This window comes from Mixophyes fleayi, chromosome 4 (assembly GCF_038048845.1).
Source record: "Mixophyes fleayi isolate aMixFle1 chromosome 4, aMixFle1.hap1, whole genome shotgun sequence".
Taxonomy (NCBI): domain Eukaryota; kingdom Metazoa; phylum Chordata; class Amphibia; order Anura; family Limnodynastidae; genus Mixophyes; species Mixophyes fleayi.
Window position 1 is genome coordinate 79,043,871 of NC_134405.1, and position 14,463 is coordinate 79,058,333.

Here is a 14,463-nt window from a genome sequence, read left to right on the forward strand (position 1 = left end):
GTAAATTTAAAATGTGATGGCAGATTTTTATTTGGGATAGGACATGTCCTGATTTAACTTTAAATTTCATTGTTTAAATAAGTTACAAAGTATTTGTGTGCTACATAAAAAAACAGACAGTATTTAACTTATGTGCAAAATAAAAAACTAATTAGCACCCCTTGCATTGTAACATGGTTTTGTCCAGGAGAAAACCTACTCATTTTTTTGCCTTTCTTTCCCTAATGAATCAGGCCCATTGTATTTATTGCTATACATGACCTTCTGTGATAAGTTCTGGAAACCATGCACTGGTTATAAAGTTTAGGATCAAAACTGTGGCAGCATGAAAGCAGTCTTCTTGAAGCACATTTATGAAAAGAGCTGCGCAGATAATTAAAAAAAGAATAAATGGTGTAACCTGTAGCAACCAATCAGATGTTTGCTTTCATTGTTTTCTAGAAATAAGACAGAATATGATTGGTTGTTATGGATTACAACACATTTCTTGCAGTTGGTTGTGCAACAGTGTTTGTAAACGTCCCCCCAGTGTTGTAGTACATGAGGAAGTAGATAATTGTAGTGTAGTACTGTTCGTCTCTCACCAGTGCCGCATGTGGCAGAGCACTCAGACCATGCTCCATATCGCCATGAGAAATCTGGTGGTTGGATCTCATTGCTGCCATCGAGGTCCCTCCTGATGGTGTACTGGTAACGGACCCCAGGATTCTTCTCCTGGAACAGCAGCTAAAACAACAATGGTAGAACAGTTTTGTTTATCTGTAAATTGGATTGTTGCTTTTGTATTTATTCTCCCTTGGGATTAGTGCATAGCCTTGTTTACGTTTACTGAGTTGCTTTGTAGTTTTGTATGAGCGGTAGTAAGTGTGAATTTACATATATGTGTTCAGCTTGAAGTGTATAAGCATGAAGCTGTGAGTACAGCGTGCAAGCTGATGTGGAGAGGCATCTATATCTGCACTAAAACATATACTAAGGCAAATGGACTTACATTGCACATCTTATACTACTCTTAAAATTATTAGATACGATTCTTAGGAGGGTAATTGGATACTAGTATAGAATAAGGAGTATTAGCATACATGCTGTGTTGTTTATATAACATATTACTTGTATCCACACAGGCTCATAGGTTGGTCCAGGGGCAGTCAGGTTCTCCAGATTCCCAGTGCGTGTGTAGGTGAAAGTTGTGCCCGCAGCTTGGTAATCCCCATTCCACTGAATAGTCCATCTGCCATTTAGGAAGTATTTCTCTGGGTCTTCACTGCGTAAGGCTAAGAAGTTTCCAGCCTCAGCCACCTCCTCAATCCGGATCTCACGGGCACCCGGTGGAATCAGACCAATGTCAACATACCCTGGGAAGGACAAAACATACATGTGAGAGTAAAATACAGTGTTCAGGGCAATACTTCAGATGACGCTTGTAATGTAGCGTTTCTCCCCGTTCACTTTTTACTGCCTCAAAACCTGTCTCTTGCAGTCCTCCGAAAGCCTGTTGGACCTGAGTGGAAAGGACCTTGGAACATCGTACCACTGAGATCTGTATGTCTGAAATACCCACTGGTGGAATCCTCGCCTGCCTGTTGCCTAACTAAGGTGACACTTTACCATGGCAACCAAGGTAATCTAATGTACCAGCCTACAATTGTATAACTCAGGAGGGAGTCTGTATCTGGACAGCTGTTGCATTAACGTAGGGAAAATAAAATCAGCTATGTTGAATTGTATGAAAATGGATTTAATCTTTAAACTATCCTCCCAGGCAGTGAAAAAATGTCACAACTTCTGTCCATATAAACAAGAACTCACCAAGCCCATCACTATCCTCAAATGTTTTGTGCACAGTGTGACATGAAGACGAGTCCCCAAGACAAACGCCACATCGATCCTCCAGTGCATTAGAGTCAATCTCATAGTCACAGCCAATGTTCTGTATTGAAAGATTCAAAACGTGGATTAGGGTCTTTCTCTTAAGTGGACAGACATCTGCAGCATGTAACCCCACCCACCCATGTGATGCTACACTTGTGATTGTGAGGTCCCATTAGGTTTTGGACACTAATGTGACAGAGCCCTTGTGAGTGGGGTGTTGCAGTGTTTATATTTAGACTAATTAATAGAATTTGCTAGTGAAATTGGTGTCTATAACTAGTAAATAGAAATACTGTATATAGCCAAACTACGGTAATAGCACTACCATGTGATATAATACAAAATGTTAATCAGCCATCATACCTTACAAATGCCATTGATGCACATATCCCGGCTGGTGTTTCCCTCATAACATGGAGTCCCATCAATCACTGCATCCCGCAGCTTCTCAGCAAAGTAATCTGTATGTGACTGGCAGTGAAGCTCACACGGGTTAACTAGTAAAAACCAGGAGGTGAGAGTAAATATTAGGACAGGAGAGTGGTCTGAGAGAAGCAGGGCATTCTGGGTGCACTGTGGTTGGGATGCCCTGCAACAGTACTAAGGGCTAGCAGACACCTCAACTCTGTAGATAAGAGGCACCAGGCTCTGCTGCCCTAATACAGTTGTTCCAAGGGTGGCTTGACAGACGTTAGAATAAACTACTGTTGCCAACAGGTGTATGTTTCCCCAGATTATACGTAGAGTAATATTCAAATTAACAATACCTGTTATTAAAGACTAAGGCACATTTACAGAGGTTTTTGGCAGTACATGGTTCTTATCTCTTATTATACAAGTATACAGCACATTTAGAGTCCAGTATATCTGGCTGTCCTCAGACATCTACTACATCTCTGTGTTTCTGACATCATTAAAGAACTACACACAAATGTCACTGATTTCCAGCATGAGAAGTATTATTATCTTTACGTCAAAAGCTTAGATCCAAGGTGTTTTGAGACAAATCGCAACCGCTGTCTATAAATCTGCCTAATGGTATCTAGAGAATATGGTTCTACATACAAACCAAATTATAGCAAGATAAACCAAAATGAATCAATGCATCCAGCTTGTCCCAAGAGACAGATGACCACACTCTTGTTAGAATTTCCATAAGTACCCAGTAACAGCTAAACGAGTGGCAGAGTACAAAGCCATAACGTTCCAGCCATATACGCAGCTTTGCATGTTTCTTAAGACTAATGTTGGGATTTCTGTAGAATCAGCATAAAGGACAAATTTGTCCACTCTGGGTAGATAGCCATAAGTCATACATGGCACACTCATTAACATTACTCACAAACACCTTTATATAAAGGATTCAGGCATATCACAAAGTTAAGAATGTTAGAAAATGATATTTGTGTCTTTTTAAATGTAAGCGCTAGTAACACTTACTAGGTGACTTGTTTAGATACATTTGCTTTTGATTAATCCTCATCCATGTACTTACTGCTCATTAATACTGGACTCCAGCGATGCATTTTCCCTTTGTAAGGAATGGAATCAAACTGAGAGCACTGCATGTGTCGGAATGATGGAACTCCTTTTGGACAGGGCAGAATGTTGCATACACGGTATCTCTTCCTCTCTCCTAAACAGTACCGGCCTCCGTATCTAGGGCTTCAGGAACAAAAAGATAAATTACAAAACAATACAGGGAGACACAAAATGCTATATCCGTTACAAATATGACACTAACTGTACACCGGAGTGGTGGGGGATAAACCCTGCTTCCCTTCTATGTCATATGTATAATGCTGCCTAGTGTGGGAATACTAAGTGTAAGGGGTGGGTCCCTTCCACTAATGGTCATATAGTAAAGAAGCATTATTCTCTGGCGCAATGGATGTGTAATGGGTGCAAAAATGTATTCAAACAAAAGTTTAATAAAACATATATAGCATATATAGCATATATGGTCCGGATCAAAAGGAACTCGGTATACATAAATATGCAATATACATCCTCTGAGAGGATGTGTATGTTGAGTATTGAACTTGTTGAACTAATATTGGAATTTGGTCATTCTGAATATTACTTTATTGCATATTTATGTATACCGAGTTCCTTTTGGTCTGAACCATATACACTATATATGCTATATACGCTATATATGTTTTATTAATCTTTTGTTTGAAAACATTTTTGCACCCATTACACATCCATTGTGCCAGGGAATACGGCTTCTTTACTATATGATAATAACTGTAGCTGATACCTTAACGTTCTAACAGATATTATTACTGGTCCACAAACGTTCCGCTCTATACAGGCCTTTACTCATTGCAAAACTAAGTTATAGGCCTGATGGAGGAACACAGACTGTGGCAGGTAGGGGGCTCCGTGATGAGGGCAAAGAGCATAATTGTCTGGCAGCTGGTTGGTCATTCCAATCAGTACTCCTAAGTAGATATGGCTGATGCTCTAGGGCTAGGGAGCAGTTCCAAGACCAAGAGCCAAAGTGTAGCCATGAGTTTTTTTAACAATGATCCAAAGTCAGAGCAGTGCTGGCATGCTGGAGCTGGAGCAGACCTCAGGATACTTGGAACAGGAGCTTGTGTAGCAGATCCTCTTTCTGCTATCTTAACATTTTGATTTTTAATAAAAAGTAAAATTAGACTAATATTTATGTTCAGTCATCACTGGTTAGACAATGCCATAATTTTATATAAATAGCTCTGAAACTAGAGCTTGAACAGTGGTGTGGTGGAGATGAAACAGCAATGTGGTGGAGATGGAACAGCGGTGTGGTGGAGATGGAACAGCAATGTGGTGGAGATGGAATAACAATGTGGTGGTGATGGAACAGCAATGTGGTGGTGATGGAACAGCAATGTGGTGGAGATGGAACAGCAATGTGGTGGTGATGGAACAGCAATGTGGTGGAGATGGAACAGCAATGTGGTGGAGATGGAACAGCAATGTCGTGGAGATGGAACAGCAATGTCGTGGAGATGGAACAGCAATGTGGTGGTGATGGAACAGCAATGTGGTGGTGATGGAACAGCAATGTGGTGGTGATGGAACAGCAATGTGATGGAGATGGAACAGCAATGTGGTGGTGATGGAACAGCAATGTGGTGATGATGGAACAGCAATGTGGTGGAGATGGAACAGCAATGTAGTGGTGATGGAACAGCAATGTGGTGGTGATGGAACAGCAATGTGGTGGTGATGGAACAGCAATGTGGTGGTGATGGAACAGCAATGTGGTGGTGATGGAACAGCAATGTAGTGGAGATGGAACAGCAATGTAGTGGAGATGGAACAGCAATGTAGTGGAGATGGAACAGCAATGTAGTGGTGATGGAACAGCAATGTGGTGGTGATGGAACAGCAATGTAGTGGAGATGGAACAGCAATGTAGTGGAGATGGAACAGCAATGTAGTGGAGATGGAACAGCAATGTAGTGGAGATGGAACAGCAATGTAGTGGTGATGGAACAGCAATGGTGTGGTGATGGAACAGCAATGTGTTGGAGATAGAACAGCAGTAGTGCAGCTCTAGAGCTGAAACATGGGTTAAACACATAAGAAATACATGTGCAGAAGGACAGGATTAAATTTAGGTCAATTACATTTTTGTAGCTTTTATTTGTATCCATTTTTGTTACATTTAAAATACAATTACAGTACTTTTATCCTATGTACTATTGGGCTAATTAAAACACTACATTAAAGTAATATTGCAGTAACACATACCGTATATCCACATTCAAGCATACATTAAGCAAGGTTTACATTTTCTTATTTCTGAGTTTTTCTATCTGTAATTGGCTTGCTACATGTAACACTAACACTATCTGACACTTGCTCTTTTCTTTAGTGCATAGCTAAACAATGTCCCAGATTTTATAATAGAGATCTACTGAATCACTTGCAATGACTTCTCATTGTTCTGAAGTGCAACAATTGTTTTTTCTTGTGATCCTATCGCCCCATGCCATAGCCACACGTGTCAATTACGTCACAATACACATTCTGGATGCCTTACATTCATTCCTTATCAAGCTTTTCCTGGCTTTATCAAACTGTGACATGGCAAATTTAGCAAGGCAAGTCCTAAGGAGGTCTTCAGAGATCACCATGGGTTCATAAATATACTAATTTCTATGTAACCTCGTAAACAGTATTAAACAGTATGATCTAGTTTTAATGTAATAAATGCAGTGTAACATTTCAAAGTTTTGCTAGTTCAGATGCTGGTTAAACAAACAATTTTTTAAATGGTTTATGTTCCATTTTCTTCTAAAAGCCCATATTTGTGGGATATTTTTATAAGGAATATATTTACACAGTTTGAAGTTTGAAGTGCATGATCACAGTATTTGTTGGTCCATAAATATAGTTACTGATGCCATAGGTGTATAAACCGCATAGTTCACAATACAGGAAAGACCATATATTCTGAAAGGCTGCAAATAAGAATATTGCTGCATTCTCCACAAAGATCAATGATATCTTGGAAAGATCCTGTGATGCTACATTCACTATGTAATGCCCCTGTGTGTGGATGTGTATGAGTGACACCCCTGAGTGATTGAGAGAACCACCCCTGTGACATCACTAATGTGTAGTGGCAGAATGTTAGCATTTAAATGTATAGAATGTTACTATGTTAGTATTTAAATATCCATTATCCAACCTCAAAACAAAAATCCTCTGAGGTTAGTAAACACTCCGGGAGAGACAAATGAGAAACCCCTTCTACCATCATCATCGTTTATTTATAAGGAGCCATGGATTCCGCAGCATCGGACCGTCGGCATACAGATACATAAATACAACATAACAAATACAAGAACACACATAAATATAATAACAAACACAATTTAGCATAATAGCTGATGAGTGGCACAACACCCAAGTACGAGTAATGCAGGAACAATTACAAGTAGCACAATAATAGATACAAATTCCATGTGTATAAATAAACATTCAACGTAACTTTCACACAAATAATTCAGTGTAGGACATCACAGGGGCATATGGTTAGCCATACAAGAGACATATGGTAGAGAAGTCCCTGGCTTTGAGAGCTTACATAATAATAATGTACCAGTTAGAGGGTCCTTCGAAGCTCCTTGACATTGGGACAAGACATAGTGCTGGCAAAGCAACAAAACCGTGTCCCTGCTGTTGCCAGATCAACCCATTAATTGTCAGGCAACACAGAAGTGCAGGACACCTTGAAAAACAAAGTCAGCCTGGCTAGTATCATTGAAGCGTTGAGAGAGTGTTGTCCAAGACTGAGTAGGACCAGATGTTTCACAGAGGTATCCCAGTGAAATGCTATCCTGAGCGGGATTATCCAACACAAAACCCTAAGGGGGGATATAGACCACCAAGCACTCTGGATTCCACCATGGATGCCAATTGTAAACAAGGTGTTGACCATCAATAGAGTGAGTGATCAGAGACATTTTGCTGAGAAGACAGCGCTTTCAATATCACAGTGCCCCACGATGCATAAGTCTGGAAGGTGATAGTGGACTATTAGTTGGAGATTGGGAAGATTCCCCCAAACTGAAGCACTGAAGTGTGAACTATGGCTACATCAAGGAGAAACTGTGGAAGAGGTTCAAAGGCCAGGGTGCACATGGGCAGAATTGCATGTTGCCACTTGTAGTGCCACAAGTATGTACTTTAAATGGTGTCCCCATTTGGAAATAGTATGCCACTATAATATAATAAAAAATGTAAAAAATTCCCTTACATATAATCATGCATACCATGTGGCCCACTAACTTATTCATAAAATAATTTTACACCCGTTATTTAGTTAATAATAAAGAAGAAATCATGAATACCCTCATAACTAAAACTTGTTTTGTTCCTCTTGTTAACATTGGCCAGCAGTGGAAAGCTGATGTGCTTGCTAATCTTGCCTATCCAAAGCAGTGTGTTATATCTGGCGATTTTCACAGCAATCTCTGGCGAGTTTGCAAAATAGCAGCTTCATACACATGGCGACTTGTTTTGTTAAAGTGGCCAAATGTCGGGACGGGGATTTGTAGTAATTTTTAGCATGGCGATTTTGGTAAAAATCACTTAACTGGCAATTTACTATCAACTCGCACTTTCGTTCATTGGCAAGTTTAAACTCACCCAAGAAAATCGCTGAAAATCTCAAATCAGTGCATTTGCGATTCCCTTTCTAAGAGATTCACTTACAAAATGATGGAAATTCACAGTTAAACAAGACAATTACCATCTCACTGCTCTGGATAATGTAACTTGCTGATTTTATTTCTCACTACTTCCTTTAGTTTATTTACATTGGTCCTTTGCCACTCAAATCTCTATCAAATCCAACAATGTTCAACAAGCTGTCTTCCTTACTATCCCTCTACAGCATAACCGTTATAATTACAATATCCTCTTAATCACACCCCTTTATCCATATTGCCCCCTCGCTACTAACCTCCCTACTAATTATGACTCATGGGTCCTGATTCGTTAAGGTATACGCACGTCTGTATTACAAGCGGATCTGAAGAAACGTCTCTTGTGGAATACGGGTCTAGGGACACTTTGCATATATACGTAATTTACTGTATTGAGACAAACACACTGCAGGATACATACAATACATAGGTACAATATAAAGTCCCAGGAGAATGCACAGCAAAAAAAAATAAATACAATTATTGTCACCTGTTACTAATATAGTCATTAGTGTAAAACATTTTTAAGATTGTGATTTTTTTTCTTCAATGAAATACACTCATCAGGATGTTACTAATATCTACTGTATATAAAATGGATTTTTTTCGAGTTGCTCTATTTGCAAACACATGTTCTAGCATGACGCAAGTGATACGACTGAAAAACACATACCTCAGAGGTGCCCAGAGCTTGAATCGGACACAGCTGCATGCGCTCGAGTTTGGCACACCCTTACTTTACATTGACCACATGCATAGACCTCATCCCCACCCCTGAAATCGTAGGCTGTCAGAAGTGTCTTTTGCGCACGAAGATGAACTGCATACACTTGCGTTCACAGGCTTATAGTCAGTTTCTGGGCATGCACAGAGCAGTTTAATGCAATATACGGCACGTTTCGCAATTTACGTTACCTGATTAATCAAGCCCATGAATTTCATTCTGGTCTTCATTCCTTAAACTTCATTCCTTAAACTGCACTCCACCTCCCAGCACAAAATAGAACCTTTAGAACCTTTTACATCTTACAATCTTCTCTATGTCTCAATCCTTATGCTTCTTGCAGTCAGTAATATATCATCATATCCAGGTCCCCACTTATCTCCCACACCCTTCATAGGATTCTGTATACTATAGAAATCCAGCAAAGCCAAACATTTCACCTATCTCCCATCTTTCCCAAGATCCTTTAAATGTGCAATGTCAAATGCATGCTCTGGAGTTGGACACATTTTACGTAAACAAGGCAGATGCAAAAAGCACCCCAATAAAGACGCAATTAAATATGTATGCTGAGTCAGACGCATTTCAAGATGCGTTCAGGTCTGCGATAGTAGCATATGCGCCAGCTGTACACCAGGAAAAACAGTAGCATATGCGCCAGCTATACATGGCCGATGGCCGACACTTCATGTGATATAGCAGCCACACTAATGATTATATACTATCAGTGGGAGGGGTCCAGACCCAATCAGCCATTTGCAACCATCATTAGCTTCCACATCATCAGTGCGTGTTTTGCACCAGGGGTGGAGCATCCGCAAGAGATATGGTTCGTGACAAGTGTATATGTGTCTGCAATCTGTAGCCCTCACTTGGCCTACGATTGCCCATCCTTTCCCTCCCCCATTCTGCCTCTTAAAGCATTGAGAGTCATAAGTGCAAGATGCAATCGAACTTGCATATGGGCACAAATGTAATACTGTTTGTGTGTGTGCATGGTCTAAAAATGCCTATTTTTCATGGGGAATGGCGGAACTACGATTGATGCAGAAGATGCCATGTACCGGGGTCCATGGAGATAATAGGGCCCACTGCATGGCAGATGCAGATGGTCAGGGGCCCAGCTTCCATCCTCCCTGCACCGGGGCCCACAGCTCGTTAGTTCCACCTCTGTGCAGGGGGAAACTGCACATACATCCAACTCTACATGCGTCCTTCTGTATGTAACAATCTAACCTTTGTCCATGACCTTTGCCTCTTAAACAACCTCAGCCTTCTGGCAATTACAGAAACATGACTCACACAATCAAACACTCTTGTAGCCTTTTCACACAATGGTTTCCACCTCCAGGCCTGTTAGCAGACAAGGAGGTGGGGTTTGACTTTTATTTCTCACACTGCACATTCAAAGGTCTCCCACCTGCCCCTTCACTCACATTTCCATATTTTGAAGTACATACTATCCATATTTTGAAGCTGTTCTCTCTGTGTGAGGCTGTGATCAATAGTCCCCTGAATAAACCTGTCAACTTGAATATTCCTCAGCCTGACTACCTCATTTCTTATCCTCTATCATCCCCAAAAATATATTGTTTGATTTTAAAATAATTCCAAAATACTTCCTCTAACCTCTGTTGGCCTCTCTCAGTGTGACAACAGTCCTACTCATTGTGATGGCCACTACCTTGATCTTTGTTTCTCACAACTTTTTTTTAGTTTTTGATTTTGTATAATACTCCCTTTCCTCTCCCAGACCATCACCTGATCACCTGTAATCTCTCCTCCACTATTTTAACCTCTTTGCACTGTAACTCAAGCAATCCTCCTCATACCCGCAGAAATTTCAGTTATATTCATTTTCAACAACATTCCATCTCTCTGCAACAATTTTTTTCCCTCCCTAATTTCTACGTTCTCCTTTCCTGATCTGACCGTCCCACATTTTAAACACACCCTAGCAGTAGACATTGAAACAAGGGGTTCCAGGTGCTCTTTCTTTACAGCGTTGACCACAACTTCAGCCGTGGCACACAAAGGAAACACTCTGGGCCTGATTCAAAAAGGCACGTATACTGAGCACAATGTGTGTTTGGTTAAAACATACGTAAGTTGGCTCTGCGTGCTCCCGAATTCAACAAGGAGCGGATCTGAAGAAACAAGCGTTGATGAATTCGGGTTTAGGTCTACTCTGCTCTATTACAAAAGACACTGCAGGATATGTTCAATATCTATGTGGAATATATATTCACAAAAGAACGTACAGAAAAAAAAATACTGAATTAATGTCACCTGTTAAATATATAAGTATTACAGGCAAAACAGTTAAAAACAAATGAATTTTTTTAAAATATTTTTTATTTTTCCACGAAAAACATTTATTAAGCTGATCTTAATGTCCATTGAACATTTATTACATTTTTACAGTTGCTCCTGATTGCAAACACATGTTATAGCATGCATACGGGACTGATGTCACTAATACTTAGGACTAGAATAGTCCTGTAGCTGGAGCAAGAGATACAGCAGAAAAACAAGTAGCTTTTAGCTTGATTCGGACGTGGCTGCGCGAGTTTGGCACGCCCATAATGTACATTGACTATGGGTGAACACCTCTTTCTCGCCCAGTTCCCTCCCAGAAATCGCAGACTGAATTAACGGTGCTTTGCGTACCTGGATGCATTGAACGTTGCTGCATTTAGTTGCATATGGCCTGGTTCTGGGTATCCACAGAGACATTTTGCGTGCGAGATACACAAAATTTGCAGATACGTGCCTTGATGAATGAGGCCCTCTGCCTTTAAAAACTCTCCCACAAAGTGGAAAGTCATTGGTTAAAGTCTTGTACCACTCCTACCTAAATGTTGTGGACATTGCCAAACAAATATACATTCAATCTCATCTTCACTTAGATATTCTAGTCTCAAATGCCTCTTTAATACATTTAAATCTCTTCTCATCCATCCTACACCTTGCTTTCTACTTCGAGGACACAATTGACAAGACCCAATATGTAATGGTATCGTCTTCCACAAGCAAAAAAAATCTCAATAGCTTTCTGCACCCTCTGGCCACTTGTTTCATCCCCCTCTCTACTCTCTTCTTCTCCTCCCTCTTACTTCCTGTCCACTTGTCCGTATCCCATCACAAATAGGTCATGCACTATCTTCTGTGCTCATTCCAGCCTTGACTAACATCTATAATCTCTCCCTCTCCACTGCTATCTTTCCATCACAAGCATGTGCCAATTACTCAAAAAATGTCTGGCCTAAATCCCCAGATTACTGTCCCATCTTTTAATTCCCACGCCCCTCCCAGTTTCCTAACAAGTTTTCCTACACTCATCTTACATGCTTCCTTGCCCCATTCAGCCTACTGGTCCCTCGTCAGTCAGGCTTTAGTTCCCAACAATCCACAGTGACTAAGGTGATCAATGATTTGATCATTGCTAACCCTAGAGAACACTAGACACTTCCAATTCTCTTTCACCTCTCTGCTGCATGGGACACTTTTGACCACCCACTTGTAATCCCAACACTGCTTTCCTTAAGTCATCAAGAGAGTGTCCTATCCTGGGCCTCATCCTACAAATCTAACCGCTCCTTCAATGTTCGTATCTCTGGATCCACCTCCTCTCCATCTCTCTCCATCTCTTCTCTATCAGTTTGAGTACTACAAGGCTTAGTCCTAAGATCTCTGATCTTCTCCATAAATATAACTTCTCTTGGATGAATAAGCTTTGGTTTTCAGTATCAGCTAAGTACAGATGACAACCAAATGTATCTATCATTTCTGTTTATCACCATCTGTGTTGGCCTGCAGTAATGAATGTCTTTCTGTCATTTCATCTGGGATGTCCTCTCATCACTTCAAACTCAATCTTTCAAAAACGGAGCTATTAATCCTTCCACCAAGTCACCAACAGAAGCTACTTAATGACATCTTTATTCTTGTTGATAATAAACCCTACCCCTGCAGCTTTACTTAGCAACCAACCAGTTTATCAGTACCTGCAATTACATTTTATACTTGCAATTTACGGCATGTTGTTTCTGAACAGTCATCCAGAACATATGTTGCATGTGCTTTTGTTGATTTTGGAAATATACAGAACACATAGCTTTGTTTATAATGGATATGACAGTAATCCTGTCCTATCTGTAACGTATATAAACACACTTCTCTATATATAAATACAAAAACAAAGAAAGTGATCTACCTGAAATATATATTTCTTTTTCGACAACACAGATATAAATCCATACTTGCCAATCTCCCGGAATGTCCGGGAGACTCCCGAAATCTGGGTAGGTCTCTGCACTCCCGGGAGATCATGCAAGTATCCCGCAAACTGCAATTTACTCGCCAAAATGACGCAATTCATGGTGATTCGCATCATTTTGGCCCCGAAACCCAACCCCCCCCCACCCCAGCAACAGAATGACGTTTTGTCGCGGGGGTGGGGCCAAAATGACGCTATTGACCATGCCTTGCCCCCTCATGCCCTCCAATCACACCCCCTGCCCGGAATTCACTGTTCAAAGGTTGGTAAGTATGTATAAATCACTCTCTCAAGATAAATGTGAAATTCTGTAGCGCTCTGCTCTTTGTGTAATATACATATTTCCTGTGTTCACTAGCACCGCAGTGTATGTATTACACAGACATATATTACATAGATACCCAGATATGAGACCTTTGATCATTTTCCAGCCACTCAGTCAATTTTCACTCCTTTACTTGGATAATCAGCTGAAAACACAGACTCTCTCTCTCATTCCCTGACTAATTACTATAATGATACTCGTCTGAAGCCCACATTCAGCAAAACAATAGCAGCTTTCAAGGCCCAGCTTAGAGGAATGATGAGATGTTGTAATTGAATAATAGAGTGCAGTGTAATTTTGACACAAAACAGCCGGACGCAATTATAATACATGATACTAGAGAAGCTATACCAACTACAGGCAAAATTGAAAATATGTCATTCCCAGCGCTGGGTGACACAAAACATATACAGACATTTATCCTGACATGTGGGTTGCATCCAATTAAAAAATATTTACCGGCAAAACAATGTCCCATCTACTTCCAAGCCACTGCAGACAACAATTGGCTGTCAACAAAACGTTTTTAAGATGTACTTGACTAGTGTCTGAGCACTTTTTCTTAATTTTTATCTCCAGGGACCTGATTCATTAAGAATCTTAACTTAAGAAACTTCTCTTTTCAGTCTCCTGGACAAAACCATGTTACAACACAAGGGGTGCAAATTAGTATTCTGTTTTGCACATAAGTTAAAACTGACTGTTTTTTCATGTAGCACACAAATATCAACTTTAAATTTCAGTGTACAAATAAGCTATCAAGTATTTGTGTGAAAACAGTGAAAAAAGTCAGTATTTAACTTATGTGCAAAACAGAATACTAATTTGCACCCCTTGCATTGTAACATGGTTTTGTCCAGGAGACTTAAATAAGATGTTTCTTAAGTTAAGATCCTTAATGAATCAGGCCCCAGATCTTCAAGTGTGCCCAGTTTTGAGGTAGGGAAAGAACAATTTGCAGATCATCGGAATGTTCACAGCAGCAGGAGACGAGTGAGCTTATTTTGAAGGCAGCTGTGACCTATCCACTCTTGTGATTATGCTAGTGAGG

The 14,463-nt window shown here is 40.3% G+C and overlaps 1 protein-coding gene across 2 annotated transcripts in view; it reads right to left on the reverse strand.

Annotated features, from left to right (window-relative positions):
- Positions 1-14,463, reverse strand: part of ADAMTS7 (ADAM metallopeptidase with thrombospondin type 1 motif 7) — a 77,692-nt gene that overhangs the window by 16,834 nt on the left and 46,395 nt on the right. For both annotated transcript variants that reach the window (XM_075207521.1, XM_075207520.1), the window contains exons 12-16: positions 3,368-3,537; positions 2,236-2,369; positions 1,810-1,930; positions 1,111-1,355; positions 585-726 (exon numbers count right to left, since the gene is read on the reverse strand). In XM_075207521.1, coding sequence (XP_075063622.1) covers positions 585-726; positions 1,111-1,355; positions 1,810-1,930; positions 2,236-2,369; positions 3,368-3,537 — 812 coding nt within the window. The remainder of the gene's footprint in view (positions 1-584; positions 727-1,110; positions 1,356-1,809; positions 1,931-2,235; positions 2,370-3,367; positions 3,538-14,463) is intronic.